General features: G+C 33.0%; 1 protein-coding gene across 1 annotated transcript in view; it reads right to left on the bottom strand.

Annotated features, from left to right (window-relative positions):
* Positions 1-13637: 13637 nt before the first annotated feature.
* LOC148281534 (RYamide receptor-like) overlaps positions 13638-15565 on the bottom strand; it is a 188694-nt gene continuing 186766 nt past the window's right edge. The window contains exons 4-5 of the mRNA XM_088226575.1: positions 14289-14447; positions 13638-13778 (exon numbers count right to left, since the gene is read on the bottom strand). Coding sequence (XP_088082701.1) covers positions 13638-13778; positions 14289-14447 — 300 coding nt within the window. The remainder of the gene's footprint in view (positions 13779-14288; positions 14448-15565) is intronic.

Genomic DNA, 15565 nt, shown 5'->3' with positions numbered 1-15565 from the left:
TAAATAGGAAGACATTATAAGGAGTGAAAGGAAAGAATCTGGAATCCATAAAAAGCAAATGTTGTTTGTAAACATTCAAAAACAAACTTGTTTTAAACACAAAAAAACAACATCCTTTCATTTTTGTATCTGCATTCTCCTCGAATGCAACCCTGGTAGATCGTTGAATAAAACATTTATGCTACTAACTTATTTTTTACATATTGGATTGAAAATTTAAATATCTACGAACACGCGCAGCGCAAAGATCTACATTTCTCTGAAAACCGCATGCAAATCGATTAAGCCGTTTATTAGAAATTCAGTGACATCACACGAACAGAGGAATTATATATAACGTGATTTCACGTGGTAGGAAAACGATCCCAGGAGTTGAATTGTGGCACCAGTTCGAACAGAAAAATCACAAAAACATGTCAGAAAACCTATTTTGAAGTATTGCGTTTTAGAAAAATTAAAAACTACGGACTTACGTCAAGATTTGACGCCCCACTAATTGGTTAGAGCTCACATTTCTGGTTCGAGATGGCTTCGTTACGGGATTAGAGACCGCTCTTCCCAAAAGTTTTGGTCCCACGTTAGCATTTTTTTGACGCGAAGTGTCCCGTTCGGTTTTTTGCCGTTTGTTCAAAATTGACAGTTCTGACAACATAGCAAATGCGCAGCAAAACTTGAAGATATACCGTACCTACGCTTCTAAAATAAATATTTCATCATATAGAGTGAAATGTATAAGAGCAAAAATATGACTTATTTCTGAACATAATGTGTAGGAGTATTTAAATTTACTTCAACCGAGAGGAAAAACATTATTGAGAAAGAAATTTGGAAGTCTAGGCATTTACAGGGCTTATGACCTGTCATTGGCTGGTTTAAATGGCCACACTGTAATATTTACCATTCTGCCCATGTTTCAACATCCACATTTCCTCAACTCTTCCGTCTGTTGACTTTTGGGAAGTAAAAGAGCTGAAACCTTTATCACGTAGGTGAGATTCATTCGGCTAAACCAAATCACCTACTAGGCAACGCCTGAAAACAATTTTCCAATTTTTATACTTCTTCTTTTACCAGGTAGTAATTCAACAATGTTTCAGTTTTTTTCAAATGCTTGCAGACCGACTGGATTTCCTCCCTAGGGAGTTTTCAAGATTTCTTTAGTTGTGTGATCACAGGTGACAAATCATGGATTTTTTAATATAATAAGATAAGATCCTGAGACCAAGAGGCAAAATGAGGAATGGCACACTGCAAACTCTCCTCGACCAAAGAAAGCTCGAATGAGCAAATCGAAAAGCAAATCGATCCTGATTTGTTTTTTTGACAGAAGGGGAATCGTCTATAAAGAATTTGTTTCTCCAGAACAAACTGTAAACCAAGTTTTTTATAAAGACGTCCTTGAAAGGCTCAGAAAAAGGGTCATTCGCGTGAGACCAGACATTGCAGGCAAATGGATGTTCCATCATGACAACGCCCCATGTCTCACTGCCCTCTCCATAACAGAGTTTTTGACCTCTAAAAGTATTCTTGTGGTTCCCCAGCCCCCCTATTCACCTGACCTCAGTCTCTTTGACTTCTTATTTTTCCCTAAACTGAAAAATGTCCTCAATGGACGTCGTTTCGGGACTTTAGAAAATATGCAAAAGAGTGTAACAGACATGCTTAAGACCATACCGGTTGAAGACTTCCAGCGCTGCTACCAACAGTGAGAACAACGTCTCCACTGGTGTGTAGTTGTTCATGGGAACTACTTTGAAGGGGATAACATTGATGTTTGAAAAAAAAAACTTTTGTAAATAAAAAATCTGTCTCATTACTTTTCCGCCACGCCTCGAATAATAGCGTTTTAGAGAATTTCTAAAAAAATGCCTCAACAAATATAATACTCGTACATCACTTTGTTACATATAAGGAACTGGAATTTTCCAATGTAACAGAATCTGTCAAATTAATTTATAGTGGAATTGTGACGGAATACTGTGAAACCTTGATGGTACAAAAGTAAACACGACTTTGTTTGGAATTCTTTAAAGATTCAATTACGGCTTTTGACAGCGTAAGCACTTTTAAAAGGCATTCGGAAATTTTACGGAAAATTCACAGCAAGAGATTTTTCAACCTCCGATGCGCAAGTTCACCGTCAAATTGCTTAATTGAAACTTAGTGGAGAAATATTGCTACTGAAGTAATTACAACTCGAGCAAAACTTTCTAGTATTGCGTAAGGTGGCCTAGTTAAACTTTATAGGTAAATAAATAAGACTTCCCGGCTTAAGAATGAAAGCGTCACAGACAAAAACTGTTCAACGAAACTTTTTCTGGATCTGTCCGTATGATATCTTCAGAATTTTTTTATTTTATTTTGAATTTTAAAAAAGGACACATAAATATATTCTGCAATATTTCATTTTTAAATTGTTTAAAACACATGTCTCCTTAACCTAAAATTTCATATCATAAAATTAGTTTCTCCCTTAAACAAAAGATAATTTTGTGACTTTGCCTTTCCTAAATAGTAGTCTGATTTTTACCTTTTCTCTATTTTAAGTTTGCCCAAACGCTTAAAGATACAATAAAAATTTATCAATTTTTTTCAGAAAGAAATCTACTCTAGCTGATTATTATAACTAATTTAATATTTTACTAGAAATTAAGATCAATCAATTAATGATCTCACTGGAATATTTTTTCACAATGCTTTGAGTTTGTCCAAATTTTCGAAAAAAAGAACTGGATTCAACTCCTTTGTGGTAATATGTTAATGTTAACAGCTACCCAGGGAGTTAAATTCAGTCCTTGCCTTAAAAAAATTGGACAAACTCAACATATTGTTGATAAATCTACCTGGTACATGAAGAAGTAAAGAAATTGAAAAAATATATATTTGCAGGCGTTGCCTAGTATGTAGGTGAAATAATTCAATTAGATGAGTCTCACTGGCAAAAATAAAGGGTTCAAACATCAACAAATGAAAAAATTAAAGGAATATGGATGTTCAAATATGGGTAGAATGGTGAATGTTACACAGTGTGTAAAGTGGCCACTTAAATCAGCCAATGACAGGTCATAAGCCCTGTAGATGCGTAGACTTCTATATATTACCTTCTGTAAAATGTTCTTCGTCTCTTTTGTAATATGGAAATATTTTTTAGTTCTTGGACTGTTACCTGAACTCCCGTCTTACGGCAAAACGCTGCATCTCAAAAAAGCTCGATTTGAGATAATCGCCTTCAAAATATTTGACATTTTAATCAGAACTTTTCTACAGTTACGCTTTAAAAAAAAACTTAAATTCCGTTTGGTAGATCTCAAAGGGCCTTACCCATAAAAAATATCTTCAAAACTCGTTTATTTATCGTAGCTGTTTCAAATTTAATTTACTTTGTCCCCATTCAGATATTTTTAATACAAAATTTTATGACCAAAAAAAAAAACTTTTTGAAACACTACAAAATTAAACATTTGTCAGTGTGTAATAAGTTTACGTTCCTTTAAATATGTTTATTTTATTATGATATCAACATTTTGAATTGATCAACTATATTATAAAAATCCCTCTCCTCGACTTCTCCACTCTATTTCTTCATCCCTTAACCTTCTTACGAGCTTTTTTTTCTCTCATGTAAAAAAAAAATCTCTTTACTGTGTGACATGCTCTCTCATTATATTTGTGAAATATACTATTTTTTTGTTTTGTATTTTTATATAACAACTGTTGTTTTTCCTTACTAATTAAAAAAAAAACATTTTTAAAAAATTACATTTTAAGCCATATTGAGGCAAAGCGACGCATGTACTCGTATAATAGACGCATCGTGTTGCCATCAGACGGGTGCGAAGTGTTATACCGATCACATTACCTTTCGCGTTACAAACATGATCTACATACGCCCCAATGCAGTGCCCTATGCACCATCGGGTGCGGATAGGGAAATAGTGATGACGGTGAAGTCAATCGTCGATTTATAATAAATGAGAGTGAATAAAGTATTCGAAAATACCTTCAGTTATTTTTTAACGTTCTACCAATATGTTATCTTATTGGAAACCTTTTAAGAGACCGAAGACAACCAATACGATACATCGTTATTTTTCTATCGAAAATAATAAATATTATGTCAGTTAGTTACTCGGATGAATAAACAACAGAAATACACAGGATTGTTAGGCCAATATTATTACTATCACAAGAAATCAACTAACCTCTCGTGTATTATTTTTTAAATAAAATATATTTTTTAAATATTTTTTTAGCACCACAACAGGCCAGGGGGCTCAATTACAGTAGTGAATTACAACACAAAATACTCAGGCTTGAGAAAACTCACAATTATTTTTTTGTGTTCTCACCGGGAATCGAACCCGGAACTTTCCGTGCGTGAGTCAAGCGTCTTAATTAGCGTCGTTATTGTTGATATTCCAGTATTTTTTAACATGACGTTTTCGTTGCGGCTCTGTAATATCATCAGCCAAAGGAATTGCATATTTTGATTTAAAAAACTAATTATTTGCAACGTAAACGTGTGTACGTAATTTATTTTTATCGAGCACAATGATGTCCCTTCTGTTATGTCAAATAATTGTGTAATCAGTTTTTAATACATGCATTAAAATAGTTTTTATTAATGGTTACTCATTTCCTTTCCAAGTTTAAAGCGCTCTATAATATATTTAAATAATGGCAGCAAAAAATTGCCACAAAAAATAATCCCCATTCATCATCACCCAGCAACCCACATAAAATAATATTTTGCTTTTTATGACACTGCTTTCAAACCGAAATTTGTATTCTGTTTATAAATAAAAAAAATGCAACATATCGCACCCTTAAATGAGTAGTAGTACAACTGCCAAAATGCGATCATTTTGTTCATTTTTTGCTCTTTCTAATAGAAAAATTTTAACAAGTCCATTTCGAGAAATCGCCCAGAGATGGCATTTCAAAAAATAGTTACATCGCGCCACCGGCGGGAACAGCCATGTTTTTTCTAGCAGAAGACAATTATAGGGACCCATCTCAGTTGCTATCGTAAGTTAAACAGTCACATGGCTCCTTGATGCTGTTTTACTATTGAGATATTTATTTATTTATATTTGGATAATTTATATAGCGCCGTTTTTGTGAAAATCACCTCAAGGGCGCTGTACAATAAATATCCCACTACGTCTTGCAGCTACAGAGCGCATGGACGGTTGGGATTCTTGTTCCTCGTCTCCAATTATGATATACAGGAGCTAGATTACAGCACGTCTTGCAGCTACAGAGCGCATAGACAATAAGAAATCTTGCCCCTTTTTACATTTTTTATTTGACAATAAAGTTTAAAGATTAAGTGATATTTAAAAAAAAAAAAACAATTGGCACCATGAATCAGTTTAGTGAAATTATACTAGATGATAACCACTATAAAACTAAATATTAAAGGGTTACAAGGCACCATTACTCTATCCGTGCTTGAGATGTCACGAGCCACAAGAGACATTTTGTGCGTTAATAGCTACATGGGCCGTAAATATCGTTTTTATAAAAAAATGTATGCAATGAGCTGTAACAAGAGCCCATGAAACTATTTAGACACAAAAATTATCTTGATTGCGCAATATCATAATTCCAGTTTAGTCTATGTTTATGTAAACATGGAAAATAAAAGCGAATTTAATTTTATCATTATAATATAGTTTTTCTTTTACTTCTATCTTTCTACAGTACTCATGGAGAGCAAAAACCAAACCAGTTTAATTACAGATCAAGATTTCCAAAAAAAAAAGGAAAACTACTGTCTTGCTGCAAAAAAGGACTGATTCTTCAAAAATACGCCCATTACTATTGGAATCTGTTTTTTTTTTGAAGAATGTGATTTGAATTGATCAGTGGAATACTGGCACTACTTACCTACTTATTAGGGATTAATAGTAGTTAACTTAACTAGTTATTTGCTAAAAATTGTGATTGAATCCATTTCTTTTTTTGTTTAACTGTTTTCATTTAATTTTATTTTTTTTATATTTATTTACAATTTTAAAAAACCCGTGAGGGTTACATTAAAAATTTAATATTGTCTAGTCATTTTATGTTTCGTCTAGTCTAGTTAGTTCAGTCATCATGTGCTTTTTCAGATTGATTTTAAATTTGTCTCCAGTAAAAGTTTTCAAATAGTAAGGTAGGTCGTTGTAGTGTTTAAGTCCATTATGTAGTATTTTTGACTGTCCTGTGTTTGTCTTTGCTTTTTCAATATGATAGTGTTGTTGTTGTTGTTGTTGTTGTCTGGTGTTATATTTGTGTATGTCAGCATTTTTGACTGATATTATGTCGTCGTCTTGTATGTTTCCCAGTGTTATTTTGTGCACAATTTTTAAGGTCTCAATTTTAGTCAAGTAGTTTATGTCAAACAGTTTATTCTTCTGTGGCGCAAGTATGTTCAAAGATACAAAAAGTACAATATTACAAAACTTTGATGCGCTCTCCTGAAAAGTTGCTGTTTGGCATTTGTGACACTACACTTTTAGGAGTGCGATATATGTTCATATTCACGTAATAATGTTAATAACGGTTTTAAAAAAATATAAATATTGCGGGTTTCCCAAGAGTAAATTACGTGCAGAGTTAAAGGGAATGCAAACACCACCACATCCGAACCTGGCCTAAACATGCACAGGGTGTACCAATTACAACGCAATACGTGTCCATCAAGGTATATTGGGAAATGTCATGTAGCTTTAATATTCGCATTAAAGAACACATAAGATGTTTAAATAATAATATTTTTTTATAGTTTGCCAATCATAATAAAAGGGATAAAGGAGTTAAATTTTTACATTTAAATAATAAAAAAATGACTCAAATTAAACAACATGGTGGTATTTCACATTAAAAAGAAATCAAATATCTTTTCAATATGGCCCACTTTTTTATTTAAAAATTAATCAGTCGTGAAAAGTTCAACCCCTTGGCTCCTCTTTAATCTCAACCCCTATAAATATATCGCTAAATATTATTAACTTAATTTTAGTGCATGTTCAGGCATGGTGGTGTTTGCATCTCTTTTAACTCTGCGTGTAATTTATGTATGTATTTTTTTGTAAATACTTTGTATACTACGGTGATGGTAAAGGTGTATTGTGTATTTTAGCAATTGCATGTTGGTGTAGTGATTGTCCTTTCGAAGAGACGAGAACGTCTCGAAACTGGTAGACATCAAAAGCCAGTAAGTGGTTAAATACTGCCTATAACTTATTATTTTATTTATCATTTATTTATTCATATATATGTACATTACAAAATAAAATATCTTAATTCATACGTATATAAATAATTAGGTAAAATTAGGTATATGTAAAAAAACACATTAGTATACATAATATCCAAAGAATAATATGTTAAAAAAGTAAGAGAATCTTGTAACGAAAAACTCCCTCAGAGACGTGAAAAATGTCAATGTCCAAAGTGATATTGTTCAACATAGAGATAGTCCTTCCAACAGGCATAACCATTGGCAGGTTGGTCCTGTATATTGGAATGTGAAACAGTCTATGTTGACGCTGTCTAAGGTAATTATCAGGAACATAAAAGCTGATGCTCCGCATAATTTCAGGGTTGTCAATAATACCGCACAACAATCGAAAGAAGTGCGTTGTTAAATACACATTCCTTCTAGTCTTCAAACTGCTGTAACCAAGCATACCCTGGAGAAACTCAGTGGGATAAAGCCATGGATAATATCCGCACTCCCTCATGTAGAGAAACCGAAGAAATTTCTTCTTCAAATACAAATATTCACTAACGTTAAGTATTATTTTAAAAAACATTATGAAACACACTGTGTGTATAACATAATTCAATATACAAGTTTTTAGCCTGACATAAACCCTCTACAAAATGGTGGCAAAAAAAATATAAAATCTTACATTGGCCTGATGTATCCAGGCCATAGATTATTAATTTATGACTTGGCGCTTTTGCTGCTGGGTCCAACTTTGTCTTGGTACAACTAATTTAGTTATATTACATTTTTCTCAATATTCAATTCGGTGAAATGTATAAAACGAGAATAGCCACTTAATAATAATAAAAATAAATACAATTAAATCTGTGTATTTTGTCTAATGTTACCAAACATTATTTGTAAAAAAAGGGGTAGTCTTGAATGCTTTGTTATGAAATCGAATACCCTTCAGCAAATGTGGTAAGGCATCAATATTAATCGATTTTTTATAAGACGTGATCAGTGTGGGAGTGTGGGTATCTCTGTGTTTCAATCATTTATTTTTACTTCGCCAACTGAAATGTAATTTTCTGTACATTGCTTATGTCAATGGAAAAAAATAATGATCTAGTGAATGCTGAAAGGTTTACTCGAAGAATGAAAATAATCTTAGGCTTTTATTTTATTTTAGATGGAATTTTCTCCGGTTCCCGAGTAATTTGATTTTAGTGGGAATGATAACTTTGTATTGTTTTTATACAATTTCTGAAAATAATCGCATACCTATCGTTCCCGCAGCTAGTTGATAAGACAAATGTTTTTATGTTTTTTTTGTTAGATATTTATTATTTTATTTATATTTCTATAAGCATATCAGTGGCGAGCGGTGATTTTTTTAAGAGGTAATCTACAAAAAAATATCATTAATTTGTACCTACATATAAATACATAATATATAAGAGTTATAATGGGTTATGATGATGGTAGCTGTAAAATGGCCAACACATGTTCTTGTTTGACTTTTTTTTTACTTTTATTTATTTATTTAATTTTACAATACGCCCAAGGGGCATTTACAAAAAATATACAGGTAAGTAAAAACATAGTGCGTAAAAATTTAAAAGATATACAACGCTTTTTTGTATACATGTAGAAACAATAAGAAGCATACTCCCATGCAAAATAAAAAGTAAAACTTTACATAGTAAAAAAGAAAAAAATAATAATTGGATATAAGAAAAGTAATTGAATTAAAAAGTAATTGAAAAAAAAAAATATCTTTAACTGTGTATTTTGTTTTTACTGTGTATTTTACTGAGTTTTCAAATATGTTTTTTACTGTGTCTTTTACTACATTTTTGCTATGTTTTTTTAATGTGTTTTCTACTATGTTTTAAACTATCAACCATCATCATCATTGGCCAATATCAGCCATAATCAGATTATCTCTCTCAAACTATCCGCGACCAATTTCACTTAGGTTAGTAGTCAATAACCCATTTAACTTGAGGCTCTTTCAACATTTCCACGGCTCTAGCATTACATAAATAATATTTTGTCCTAAGTCAGAGAATCGTAATTTTATTAATTACATTTTTATTACTTCTTTATTACGATACTTTGTTTTGTTTTTCTACCGTTTGAGTTTTAGTAAAAAAGCTGAATTTAACCCGTAATAAAAAAAACAGTGCGCGTTTTTAGTAAAAGTAAAAGTCTCAGGATTAACTTTATTGAAACGTCAATTCATACTTTGATTACGAACAGTAAAGTACGAATGAAATCTGAAGCAGTTAGTAATTAATTAGTTGAAGCTATCAAACTACACTGTCGCTGTAAGTTTTTTTATTATTAGGTAGAGAAAGGGTAGAAAATGCATTTCAACCAACATGAAAGACTTGGTTTCATTGCAATATAACGTTATTTTTAATAAAAAAATTCCGTGATAAACACAAAAATCTAGCGTGTACTTGAATATAATATATCTGTACTTCAGAGGCAAGCGGATACAAATCCAAACGACAAATGTTCAACACAAGCCTAAAGAATCTACTTTATCTGAGTGATTAAAAATAATTTATAACATCCATTTGTATATTCAGTATCTTAATACATTGGTGCATTCATTATAAGACTTACATTTTTTGACTATGTCCAAATGCTTACAGACTGGCTGGATTTCCTCCCTGGGGAGTTATTCAAATTAAAATTTATTTCAACAGAGAGAGAAAACATTTTTGAGAAGGGAATATGGAAGTCTAGACATTTACTGTACTTATGACCTGTCATTGGCTGGTTTTACTCCTTAGGGAGGAAATCTGCAAGCATTTTTTGGACATGCTCAAACATTGTTAAATTAACTACCTGGTAAATAAGGAAGTAGAAAAATTGGAAAATTGTTTTCAAGCGTTGCCTAGTAGGTGATTTGGTTCAGCCGGATGAATCTCACCCACGTGACAAAGGTTTCAGCACTTTTACTTCACAAAAGTCAACAGATGGAAGAGTTGAGGAAATGTTGATGTTCAAACATGGGCAGAATGGTGAATGTTACACAGTGTGTAAAGTGGCCACTTAAACCAGCCAATGACAGGTCATAAGCCCTGTTAATGAATAGACTTCCATATTCCCTTTTCAAAAATGTTTTCCCTCTCTGGTGAAACAAATTTAAAGACTTACATTTCTTTGAAATCAATGGACATGATCATAAACTGGATACGAAAATTGAAATGTCTTTTCATCCAATTCTGGATTTGCATCCGTCTGCCTCTGAGGTACAGATATATTGTTGATAAAAATGAATGTTTCACAGTGTGTAAAGTGGCCACTTAAACCAGCCAATGACAGGTCATAAGCCCTGTTAATGAATAGACTTCCATATTCCCTTTTCAAAAATGTTTTCCCTCTCTGGTGAAACAAATTTAAAGACTTACATTTCTTTGAAATCAATGGACATGATCATAAACTGGATACGATTATCGAAATGTCTTTTCATCAAATTCTGGATTTGCATCCGTCTGCCTCTGAGGTACAGATATATTGTTGATAAAATTTTTAATACAAGACTATCTTATGAAAAAAGGCTTAAAAATAATAGTGTACTTACACAAATGTCCATAATAAAATAAACGAAGCAAATAAATTTCCTTTTTCTATGCGTTCAACATTGAATTTTTTGTCACAATTTTACTTCATTGAAGAGACAAAACAAATTCGGAACTATCTATCTTTTGCGTCTTTTGGGTTGCTTCTCACGTTCTTCGACCCAATCCTTTAGAGTGTTGTAGAGGTAATTTTATTTTATTAATGGTATATTTTACTCAATCTAAATGTTATGGAGAGGACTCTTAGAACGGATGTAATATGACGATAGTAATGATTTAATAAAAAAATGATTATTACTTTATCATCTCAAGTAGTAACTTGTAGCTTTCGTAACTACTCAAGATACTAAAGCTCTTCTTGGGAGTTGTTTGGAAAGATCCTTTTTAAATTTAGTACGATCTGGGTAAAAGAACCAAAATGTCATCTAAGTAACAACATTTTGATTTTCAATGTTTGAAGCGCTTACTTTATGGAACATTTATTATATTTAAATAAACTACGTTGTTTTCTTACTTGCAACATTATTTTTTATAACTGAATAATAACTTTATAAAGTTTATGTTCATATCCAATCATTGTTATTTATGATATTATATTTATTTAATATGTACTAAAACATAATATTAAAATAATGCAAATGAGTGCCTCGACACGGGTTATGCTCAGTAAGGTGTTCGTATAGAAAAAAAAAAGTTTTATGTGAAATAAATTAATAAAATAAATAACCAACTAGTTTCCGCAAAACACACTGCCTCCTCGGGGTTATTTACAAACTAAAATAATACAAATGAAATTTACACAGTTGGCTCTAACTGTGTAAATTGTATTCATATTATTTTAGTTTGTAATTAACTTTGAAGAAAGCATAGTGTTTTCCAGAAACTAGTTGGTTATTAAATTAGAAAAAATAACGGTGGTGCATAGGAAAGCAAAGTTATTTAATTTTAATGAATTTATTTTTTTTTGCTTCAGTTGTGCGCCCGGACCTAACCCCATGTATCCCCGCACCAGTGGTGAATGGTAATTTTATTTACAGGTAAGCTATAAAAAATATATCATTTATCTGTACCGACGTGGAAGATACATAATATAATGTAATATATATTCTATAAATTGATATTTTTCTATGGTTCTGTGTGATACAAAAACTCTCATCCACGAAATCAATTCAAACGATGTAATTCCGTGATTATATTATATTACATAGATATATTACACATTACTTTAATATATAATTCATTAAAAAAAAATTAAAAAATAGTCTTATGTCGAGAGTACCATCTCAAAGAAAAATAGTTCTTAAGAAACAATGTTTGAAATGCTGTTTTTCAAATCAAGAATCTTCAAATAATTTGTGTAATCTGCATGTTTAATCTAGGAAAAAAAACCCGCACTGGGGTAAATACATTAAAAATATAGTACACTTATTTGTATAAAAAAAAGGCTGGAATAATCGGCTAGTTTCTTGGCTCACCGCAGGCGCTGGGCGCGCTTTATTAAAATTGATATTTATATTAGGATAAAAATACAAACGGTGGAAATGATTTAAAATAAATGTTTATTGTTTATTTGTTTTTCTGTAAATAAAGTTAAAATAAAACATTATAATGGTTAGTCAAATATAATGGTAAGCTGCGCATAATTGCTTCGATACACGGTTCGCCCCTGCCCCGCACCCGCTTGTCCATTTTTCTTGTAGCCATCGGTGTACATAATGCTATGAACAACAACATATAACCTATGTCCGACAGTCACTCGCAAAAGAAGTATCGAAGAAGCTGTCTGATGCTTGGTTTCGCCAGAGCTAATAACGTGAACTTTGAAGCGATGCCTAGAACGGAAAATTGCAGAAGAACTTGGCGAAATGTCGTCCACTGATCAAGCACAACCCAGTGGACATCAGAAAAACATTTGTGATTGTGAAAAACGTCGAATGACAAGGTTTTGTAGTTCAACGATGTTTTGAGTATGTCCAAATATTTGCAGACTGGCTAAATTTTCTCTTTAGGGAGTTAACCAGACATTAAAGGAAGCAAACGATTGAAGGATTTCTTCATCAAGAATCAAAACTTCAAGGTGTAAAGTTGTGTTTATCCAGTCCAAATATATTTGTGTTGTTTAATTTTTAGTGTTTTTTTTTAATTTTGTGATAATTTATCATTCGGAAAAAAATATATTAGAAACGCGCCGATAAACTTTTATTTATTATTAGTTTGGCGCGATCTAGATTTTTTTTACTTTTGTACCTACATTATTTTGAATATATAAAAAAAAAAAAATTAAAAAGAATTTACTTGGATTCTTATATTCCCTTTTGATGTTTTCCCTCTCTGTTGCAACAAATTTTGATTTAAATAACTCCCCTGGGAGGAAATCCAGCCAGTCTGAAAACATTTGGACGTACTCAAAACATTGTTGATCAAAATTGGAAAATTATTTTCAGGCGTTGCCTACTAAGTGAATTGGTTCAGTCGAACACATGTCTGATGTGACGAGTGTGACATGGCGAGTCAGTGAAAGGCAAACCATACATACGGTAAAGGTTCCCAACTATCCCATGAGGTGTCGTTAACGTTGATTCTCCATAGTTAGTTAGTTATATGAGGTACTACTGACTAATTTGTTACATGAATCACTACTAACCTGTATGAAGCCGTAACGGAATCTGGCGTTCATGTAGCGGTAAATAATGGGGTTGTAACATGAATGTGACATGGCGAGCTAGTGGAAGGCAAACCATACATACGGTAAAGGTTCCCAACTATCCCATGAGGTGTGGTCAACGTTGATTCTCCATAGTTAGTTAGTTATATGAGGTACTACTGACTAATTTATTTCATGAATCACTACTAACCTGTATGAAGCCATAACGGAATCCGGCATTCATGTAGCAGTAAATAATGGGGTTGTAACATGAGTGTGACATGGCGAGCCAGTGGAAGGCAAACCATACATGCGGTAAAGGTTCCCAACTATCCTATGAGGTGTCGTCAACGTTGATTCTCCATAGTTAGTTAGATATATGAGTTACGACTGACTAATTTGTTATATGAATCACTACTAACCTGTATGAAGCCGTAACGGAATCTGGCGTTCGTGTAGCAGTAAATAATGGGGTTGTAACACGAGTGTGACATGGCGAGCCAGTGGAAGGCAAACCATACATACGGTAAAGGTTCTTAACTATCCCATGAGGTGTCGTCAACGTTGATTCTCCATAGTTAGTTAGTTATATGAGGTACTACTGACTAATTTGTTACACGAATCACTACTAACCTGTATGAAGCCGTAACGGAATCTGGCGTTCGTGTAGCAGTAAATAATGGGGTTGTAACACGAGTGTGACATGGCGAGCCAGTGGAAGGCAAACCATACATACGGTAAAGGTTCTTAACTATCCCATGAAGTGTCGTCAACGTTGATTCTCCATAGTTAGTTAGTTATATGAGGTACTACTGACTAATTTGTTACATGATTCACTACTAACCTGTATGAAGCCGTAACGGAATCTGGCGTTCATGTAGCAGTAAATAATGGGGTTGTAACATGAGTGTGACATGGCGAGCCAGTGGAAGGCAAACCATACATACGGTAAAGGTTCCCAACTATCCCATGACGTGTCGTTAACGTTGATACTCCATAGAATCTGCAACAAAAACAATCCTACTTACAAAAAGCCAAACACTCTACTATCTACTGTTTCAAACTTGGGCTCTCGCCCTAAATACTTCAAAGTAGAATGAAGCATTCAAAACTTTGTGCTATTAAAGAATCCTCAAAATATTTATGTAATTCCCGTTGATTGCGGGGGATGCGTTCTGGACACGGCCGCGATAAGCGAAGTTTTGCGATCAACGGGGGATTTTTCAGAGAACTCCTTCGGATATTTTTCAGCTGATTTTAATTAAATTTTAAGATTGATAATTATTTAAACTGATCAAACCAACCATTGCTTGCTTTTAAAACCATTTATCTTCGCCTTTTTTTCAATTGATCGCACTGTAGACTCGGGTAATTTAAAATTCCCACATGCAACAGCAATTTTACCACCATTTTGAATCATTTTGATTATTTTTAGATTTTTCGTCACAATAAACTTTCACAGGTCGTAGTGACGTCAGGAGCTTGCAAAGCACTGACCCCCTTCCCATCTAAGAATTGGAACGTCACTACGTTGCGAAAAATGTCGCGTTATAACGAATCCGCTTTCGCCGGGAACGCGATCAACGGATGGTTCAGTATTAAGTTTAAGATACATTTGAAAGGAAAAAGATGTGACTTTTATGTTCCTTAATTTTTTATTTATTTATCATGCAAAAATACATAATATTACCAAAAAAAACACGTTTTCCTACCTCTTTGAGGCCAAGAAAAGTGCTGGTTTCTTCCATCTCCGACAGATCAAATCCGTGCGGAGAAATATTCCTATAGATGCAACTAAAGCTCTTGTAAATGCTTATGTCGTTTTGCGTCTAGATTAGTGTAATGGAGTATACGCAAATCTCTCAAAAACATCAAACTTATAAACTTCAATCTGTTTTCAATGCAGCAGCAAGGCTTATTACGGGAGTAAAAAAATATTCTCACATCTCACAACATCTTCGAGATTTGCACTGGTTAAAAAGCCAAGAGAGAATAAAATACAAGCTGTGCTGGACAGTATTCAAATCCCTTCATGAAATGGCTCCAAAATACCTATCGGACCTTTGTATTAGGGAAAACACATGTCAAAGAAAATCTACTCTTAGGTCAGCATTTGATTCA

This window comes from Micrasema longulum, unplaced genomic scaffold, assembly GCF_059751315.1.
Source record: "Micrasema longulum isolate JH-2025_06_02 unplaced genomic scaffold, ASM5975131v1 h1tg000440l, whole genome shotgun sequence".
In the NCBI taxonomy this organism is placed as follows: Eukaryota; Metazoa; Arthropoda; class Insecta; order Trichoptera; family Brachycentridae; genus Micrasema; species Micrasema longulum.
This window is presented reverse-complemented; position numbering and strand designations above follow the sequence as displayed.